This window comes from Gossypium hirsutum, chromosome D10 (genome assembly GCF_007990345.1).
Source record: "Gossypium hirsutum isolate 1008001.06 chromosome D10, Gossypium_hirsutum_v2.1, whole genome shotgun sequence".
NCBI classification, from domain to species: Eukaryota; Viridiplantae; Streptophyta; class Magnoliopsida; order Malvales; family Malvaceae; genus Gossypium; species Gossypium hirsutum.
The window spans coordinates 60,650,643-60,659,197 of record NC_053446.1 but is presented as its reverse complement, the minus strand read 5'-3'; the positions used below and the strand labels follow the sequence as shown (position 1 = coordinate 60,659,197).

Sequence of the window (8,555 nt, the reverse complement as noted above, 5' to 3'; positions counted from 1 at the left end):
TTTGTTTTTAATTTTCTCATTTGACAATTTTAAGCCTGGATGATAAAATTTGAATTGTCCAATAAATTATGAGTCAATTTATTTCAAATAGATCGATTTAAAAAAAAAAGTGGATGCAAGTGGAATGTGAACTTTTCTTTTAGATAGTGAATATGGAGTGATTAGGGTAATTACTTACCCAATTCTGACTCACTCCACTATGTTTGTTGAGTATAACTCATATTTTAGAGATAATTTTTCAGTTAAACTCTGTTTATTTATTATAATCAAACTCTGATTAATTTAGATTATTTTATTATTATTTGACCTACAAAATTTAGTCTATAAATAGGTTCTTTTACAACATTAGAAAACACACCCATTAGAGATTATAACTCATAACACTTTTAGAGAATTTTGTGTTTACGTTTTGAGAGTTCCTTGTTTTCGGGATTTAATTTTATCTCTATCTTTTGTACTCTTCGTTCTTTTGCCATGATTTTTTTATACACTTTGAAGGGGTTTTTTCAAGTTAAATTTGTGTATTCAATTCCTCAAAATTTCTACTATTTTTACTTGTTCGTTGCTTAATCGGGTCGACTCCCAATAATATTAAATTACAATTTTATCCTTATATATATAAACTATTAAAAAGGTAAAAATGTAATAACATGATATAGAAAAAACCATATATTTTACGTTTAGAATGTTTTGAAGAATTACACTTAAATATTTATTTGAATTTAAAAAGATTGAAAATATTAAAGTTAAGTAACAAAAATTAAATTGAAGCAGAGTGAGGTGGGATCGGCTAGGAATGGATGCATCCAACTTCCACGAAAGTGATAATGATTTTCAAAATTGTACATCCATAACAGAATAAAGCGGGTGATGAAGCAAAACGAATCAACTATAATACAATGATGAATTTAATAATATTGGCTCCGCCTCGCTCCGTTACCATTCCTGCCTCAATTAGATTAATCTCTTGGTATATGTTTAACACAATATAGGTTTTTCCTTTCGATAATTAGAAATAATATAGGTCTTAAATATCTTTTCTATTTCATTTATATTTTTAGGCTTTGATCCTTCTCCAAATCTAATATATGTAATATATATTATCTGAAGTAGTACATTTTGATCGGATAAAAATACCTTAAATGATGAAATTTGCCTTATTAAATTAAATATATTTAAATAAAAATAGAAACTCTATCATATATGTATATGTGTGGAAATCATGTATTTAGAACACAAAATTGGTTTAAAAAATAACATACAAAAAATAGTGAAATGTATTATTTGAAACTAATTAATAATAACATATGAAATATATACAATATTAAAAAATTAGATTAAATTGGAAGTAGAACTAAATTTAAGCACATGGATACATCATATTAAGATTACTAAATGAATATAATTATTTATCATGGTGTTGTCATTAATTCTAAGTTGGTGTCGAGTTAGCTTGTGACACCATCTTAATTAGCAGTATTATTAATATATAAAACTGATGAATGTAATAAATTGTGCATATTAAAATAAAAATGTATAAAAATATCAAAATGAAATTTTGATTAAATAGTATATTTAAGATTTTGCTAACCTAATTTTTATAAATTCTCCGAATCAATCTCCCCTATTTTTATAAATTCATCTATTATTATCCTTTTTCTTTCATGTACCCTTAATTAATTCCCAATTATTTTCAACATTATAGTTGTAACATCCCAAAAACTAGGTTGGAATAAATTGGATTTTGAAATCAAGTATGGTCATCCTTCGATTTTGAGTTTAGATTTTAGAAATTTTTTACAAGGAAATTGATCTGGTTCAGTGGTTAAATATTTTTGTCATGTGTAAGAGGTTCTGAGTTTGAACCTTGTTCCCTGAAATTTTGTTATTTTTATCCAACCCTTATTCTTAACCGTCTGACATAAGTTCTACTTCCAATCAACTAATGATAAGAATAAGTCTGTTGGGTCAATAGTTAAGTGTCTGTATATCCTCTGGTCTTGTGTTTGAGTCTCTGTGTATGCAATGGGGAAATATTTTGCACCATTTCGTAATTTAGTTGTTTTGTTTGATTTTTAAAGAAAACAAGTTAATTAACTCCCGAAAGGGATATTCAGAAGGTTCTCTTCTCCTTCTATTTTTCTTTCTTTGTTTTTGCTCTTCTCCATTCAATATTTTTTTTTCTTTTTTATTCTGCTCCGTTTTTTATCATTGAATCCTTCTGTAATTGTTACGTCAAGTTAATCTTCAATCAAACTATGAAGTTCTCAAGGGTATTGTTCTTTCAACGTTCTAAGTTTGTACTGTTGACTTCATGCGAGGGGACGGGAATTCATCCTTGTAGCTCCTGCATCGAGTCCGTATCAGGTGGGTGCCGAAACCCCTCTTTTTCAACATTTTTAGTTGTCGAAAAATGAGACTGTCAACGCCACACGGCCAGGGACGTGGGTGTGTGTCCAGGTCGTGTAACTCACTGTTTACGCTTTAAAACCACACGACCAAGGACATGGGTATGTGCTCAGGCCGTGTGAGACACACGAGCAATGACATCGGCGTGTGACTAGGCCATGTGAGACAAAAAATCTTTATCACCTCACTTAATTATGATGATTTAAATTATTAATATTTAATTTTATCATTTCAGCCTTTACAAATTTGATTTCTTTGGACGAATGGGATTTCAACTGGATTTAATTGCTATAATTATGATTTTGTTGCCAGCTATAACGCATTATTTTGTCTTAGATTTGACCCATACAATATGGACCACAGAACTGAAGGATGTTATTGGCTTTGTTCCAATTGTTCTCTGGTGTTCTTCATTTCAATTATTCTCAAGCAAAACCTTTTAATTCCTTCTTTTTGTTGCATCTCTTGAAGTGGAGGAAATAGTTTTCCACTAGCATTCACTGCTTTATTCCAAGCCAAATTAAGGTAAGCTTCGATAAACCCACCAAAATGTTAAAAACAAGTTGTTTTGACACATATAAACACCCAAATCGTATGTGATCTTGTATATGTTAAATATATATATATCATTTCATTTAGTCCTTTTGTGTGGATCTCATATACATATATGTTAATATACACTGCATGATTGTGTTTGTAATAAAAGATGAGTGGTGTATCCTCATCATGTTTCTAATTTTATTAAAATTTGCTTCAAGTTATAAGTTCTGTTTATCGTTCTATTTGTATTTATTATATTTGTATTTTTAATTTTCTAATTTTCTTAAACTTAATCATTAATATGCTAAATTTGATGCAGGCAAACTAGACCTTTTTAATGGCTGAACTCATTGGGGCAATCCTTGCTGTTCTTAAGTTCATCAGTCGTAATGCTAGCAAATATCTAAAATACCAAAAGAAATTCACGGAATACGTAATATTTCAATCAAGCACAAGCGGATTTGCGTGCCAAGGAGGCAGATTTTCAACAGCAGTTGAAAGGCGAGCATCACTTCGGGAAAATGCCAAAGCAGGAAGTTGAAAGATGGTTTGAGAAAGTAGTGCAAAAGCTCGGTCATGCTCAAGATGTTGAAGATAAATCACTGAAGGAAAATATCTCTTCCGCTCATGCTTGGGGAAGCTTGTTGATGAGGCGGTTCAGGCAATGAAGGAACTGCATGCTGAAGGAAATTTCTCGGGGGGCTTGGTTGTTAATGATCCTTCTACCATAGCGGTTAATCTACCTACACCGGAAGTAGTAGGTGCGACCAATGTTAGAGAAGAAATTTATCAGTACTTGATGGGAGATGCAGTTGAATCGATTGCAGTGTGGGGGATGGGCGGAATCGGGAAAACAACCATTATGAAGGATGTCCATAATAGGTTGTTGAAAGAGAGTAAATTTAGAAAATTGATTTGGGTAACCGTATCTGAAGTCTTCGATATTCGAAAGCTGCAAAAGGACATCGCTTCTGAATTGGAGAGAAACTTGTCACCTTATTGGCAACTATTTTATATACTTTAGTGAATTAAGAAATGACATAAATACATGAAATTTATTTTATGGCTAACCGTTTATTTATTCGGAGACTATTTATGGCAAGACTTAATCTTTACCAACAATCTCAACACCCAACTATTTTATATACTTGAGTGAATTAAAAAATAACATAAATGCATGAAATTCATTTCATGGCCAACCGTTTATTTTTTCACCCATGACAAAAGAGATTAGTCACTGCTACCTGCAGTGAATACTCTGATTTCGACCAAATTATATACCACAAATGTGCATCAAATATAAAACACATTTTAGCTAAAATTAAGAGACTGTTTGCTGGGTTTTGCTCAGTTTCATCGTCTCCTACATGCCGTAAAATTTTGTATAGTATTTCCCTGTTGTGAACAATGCATGAAAATGGTGTAAAGAAACCTGAGTTCAACTGGTAAATAACCCACTTACCTACATATTATAAATTGAAATGAAATATAGCTATATACACAGTTACACACCATAGCTACAGGTTTATAATTAAAAAATATTTCCAACACAAACCTTATTCCTATATGGAGTCATGCTTCCAAATTTGAATGAAAGCCTAATTTAGAGAGGTCGAAATTGTATTGGTCGTACTTTTGATTTGGGGTTTTTTTGGTCACAAATAATAGAAAATGAGTTGCGCACATGAAGGGTTTTTTTTTTTTTTTTGGCATGCAGTAGGCACGTTTGCCTTTGCTATTAATTTATATGGTAAACTGTATTATTTTTTTAATAAATCCAACACTTTTATTGCCTTGAGATTTGGATCCATGGTTGATCAGCCAGCTAACACATTATTTTGCATACGATTTGACCCATCGCCCCACTATTCGACTACTACTGTCAAAGAAAAAGAAAGTTAAAGAACAATACTGAAGATTGTTCTTGGAGTCGTTGAGTTCAGCTATTCTTAAGCAAACGCTAGTAATTACTTCTTTAGTTGGATCTTTTGAAGTGGAGAAAAGAGTTTGCCACTAGCATTCTGTATTCCAAGCTAGATTCAAGTAAGCTTCAATAAATTGGCCATAGCATGCATCTTATACTCTGCTACATGTGTTGCCTTTTATTCTTTTATTATCTCTAAATTCACCAAAATTTGAAAAACAAGTTGTGCTAACACACATATACACCCAAGTCTTATGTGATCTTACGTATGTTGCATACATATCATTTTGTTTAGTCCCTTTATGTGGATCTCATATGCATATATGTCAAAATGAACTGCATTATTGTAAGGAAAGATGTATTATTTGAAGACTAGGTCTGGTGGTGTATCCTCCAATCATGTCTGTAATTTTAGTGAATTTTGTTTGAAGTTATAAGTTCTGCATATGGTTAGAGGATTCAACCACTGAAACAAGCTCAAGTGGCTCTATTTGTATTATTGTAATTGTAGTTTTGATTTTCTAATATTCTTAAACTTAATCATTAACATGCTAAATTTGATGCAGGAAAGCTAGACCTCTTTAATGGCTGAACTCATCGGGCCAATCCTTGATGTTATTAAGTTCATCGGTCGTAAAGCTAGCAAATATCTAAAATTCCAAAGGAAATTCACGGAATACGTTGATGATTTCAATCAAGCACAAGCGGATTTGCGTGCCAAGGAGGCAGATTTTCAACAGCAGTTGAAAGACAAGCATCACTTTGGGAAAATGCCAAAGCAGGCAGTTGAAAGATGGTTTGAGAAAGTAGAGCAAAAGCTTGTTCATGCTCAACATGTTGAAGATAAAATCAGTAAAGGAAAATATCTCTTCCGCTCATGCTTGGGGAAGCTTGTTGATGAGGCGACTCAGGCAATGAAAGAAGTGCATGCTGGAGGAAATTTCTCCGGGGGCTTGGTTGTTAATGATCCTTCTACCATAGCGGTTAATCTACCTACACCGGAAGTAGTAGGTGCGATCGATGTTAGAGAAGAAATTTATCAGTACTTGATGGGAGATGCAGTTGGATTGATTGGTGTGTGGGGGATGGGCGGAATCGGGAAAACAACCATTATGAAGGATGTCCATAATAGATTGTTGAAAGAGAGTAAATTTAGAAAACTGATTTGGGTAACTGTATCTCAAGACTTCGATATTCGAAGGGTACAAAATAACATCGATTCTCAATTGGAGAGAAACTTGTCAGATGATGAAGATACAATCGTCCGTGCAGGGAAGTTATCAGAAATGTTGAGAGGACAAATGAGGTATGTGCTAATATTGGATGATGTATGGAGAAGCTTTTCCCTTGAGGATGTTGGAATCCTTGAGCCTACAACAAATAATGGATGCAAATTAGTGTTGACCACACGTTCAGAAAGGGTTGTTCAATCAATGGGATTTAAGAAAGTTAAAGTTCCTTGTTTTTCTATGGAGGAAGCCATGAACTTATTCTTAAGCAAAGTTGGACAAGACATGTTGCCCAATCCAACTTTAGAATCATTAATGAAACTTGCTGTGAGGGAATGTGATGGACTTCCTCTAGCAGTTGTCACACTGGCAGGTTGTATGAGGGGAAAATCCGATCCTCGTATGTGGGAAAATGCTATAGATGAATTACGAGGGTACATCAGAAACATCCACGATATGGAAGATAAGGTGTATGGATGTTTAAAATTCAGCTATGATCGTCTGCAACGAATAGACCAAGATTGTCTTTTGTATTGTGCATTATATCCTGAAGATCATGGAATCTATAAAGATGAGATAACTGAAAAATGGATGGAAGAAGGGCTTATAGATGAAATGGGAAGTAGAAAAGCAATGGAGGGTAGCAGTCATTCCATTTTGCAAAAGCTTGAAGAAAATTGTTTGCTAGAAAGGGTACAGAATAGGCCATGTATAAAAATGCATGATCTTGTAAGAGATATGGCATTGCATATCACAAGGAAAAGATTTCTGGTAAAAGCTGGTATGCAGTTGGAAGAGCTACCAAACGAGGAAGACTGGGGTGAAGATTTGGAGAAGGTTTCGTTGATGCGCAATCGCATCTCAACAATTCCTCAAATGATGAAGAGTCCGAAATTTCCAAAACTCACAACGTTGTTGCTCTCGTGGAATGCATTGAAAGAAATTCCAGAATCTTTCTTTGAGCACTTTCCGAACCTTAAGATTCTTGATCTTTCTGATACTCGTTTAGAGAGTTTGCCTAATTCTATTTCCTTTTTGGAGAAACTCACAGTACTGTTGCTTAGAGGATGTTTGTGTTTAAAGAGTTTGCCTTGTCTATCGAAACTTCAAGCTTTGAAGAAATTGGATCTTGGACGCAGTGGAATCGGGGAAATCCCTCAAGGTTTGGAAATGTTGGTAAATCTTAGATATCTCAATCTTGAACGTACCTCTCATCTAGCATGGATTCCTACTGGAACACTCTCGAAACTATGCCGGCTTCAGTATTTGGCAATTCATTTAAAATTGAGAAGCGCAGAAGAGTTGAGGGAATTGAATAAGTTGGAGGTTTTTGAGGGCTGGTTCCATAACGTGGGTGACTTGAACATGTTTGCAAGTAAGAGAAAAACGCTTTATAAATTCTCCATTTTGGTAAGTTATCAAGTGGCCTCATTTCGTCCCACGACTTCTAGTAATTTGGTTAGATTTGAAGGGGTTCCATTTGGTGTTGGAGATGAAATTATACTTCCATACGGTATCGAGCAATTAATTCTAGTGAGATGTTGGGGTGTGAGAAGTATAAACGATATTGGATTGAGGGATGCACCTGACTTGAAAGCATGTGAACTTTGTGCTTGTAGGGACTTGGAATCTGTAATTTCATCCCAGTGTGAGCAGCTTCAAACACTCGAGTCTCTGTATCTAAGTGGCTTAGAGAATTTGAAAGTCATAGTTGAAGTTGGAGCTGGAGAATCATCAGTCGGCATATTTTCCTCCCTCAAAGAGATCAGTCTATTTGATTGTGGTAAAATTAAGAAATTGTTTTCGGCTGATTGGGTTCTAAGCAACCTGGAAGAGATCAATGTTATGTATTGTAGTGAATTGGAAGAAATAATAACAGAATCCGGGAAAAAAAGATTGGGTTCCAATAATGATACCATCAAATTCCCTTTCCCCAAACTGAGGAGGTTGGAATTGACTAAACTAGTACAATTGCAGCGCATTTGTAGTGAAAATGGAGTGATGGATTGTGATTCTCTTGAATTCATTAGAATAAGGGATTGTCCAAAGCTAAAGCGGATTCCTCTATATCTTCCACAGCTTGAGATTGATGATGAAGGAAAACTATCTCCTTCTAATTCTCTCCAGAGAATCCAAGTGCATCCAATAGATTGGTGGGAAGCAGTGGAGTGGGAGCACCCTAATTTCAATATTAAGAACGTTGTTCGACCCTTGCTCAGGTTTTGGAAGGATATAATTGAGGAATGGGAATGGAATTAGGATGTACGATGAAGTCTGTTTAAAACCATAACGGTGTAAGCTAATCTTTTATCATACATTTGCAGATCTTCTCTCTTTGTTTTGAAGTGTTTATATAACATATTAGTACTTGTCTTGGTCTATTGTTTTGGTAGTTCAGAAATTGTTGCTTCATCACTTCAACTATCTTGTACTTTGTGAGTTTATTTTGGATT

At 34.1% G+C, this 8,555-nt stretch overlaps 1 protein-coding gene and 1 pseudogene across 1 annotated transcript; both read left to right on the top strand.

The window, feature by feature from the left end:
• Nucleotides 1-3,272: 3,272 nt before the first annotated feature.
• LOC121222520 (putative disease resistance protein At5g05400) lies at nt 3,273-4,019 on the top strand (annotated as a pseudogene).
• Nucleotides 4,020-5,457: 1,438 nt separating this feature from the next.
• Nucleotides 5,458-8,504, top strand: LOC121222519 (probable disease resistance protein At4g27220). Its single transcript, XM_041103504.1, has one exon. It carries the CDS (start codon nt 5,458-5,460, stop codon nt 8,359-8,361), a length of 2,904 nt encoding a protein of 967 aa, XP_040959438.1. The 3' UTR covers nt 8,362-8,504.
• The last annotated feature ends 51 nt before the right edge of the window (nt 8,505-8,555 follow it).

Excerpts from the sequence above, each read along its gene's own strand:
- LOC121222519 (XM_041103504.1), top strand. The coding sequence starts at position 5,458 with ATGGCTGAACTCATCGGGCCAATCCTTGATGTTATTAAGTTCATCGGT.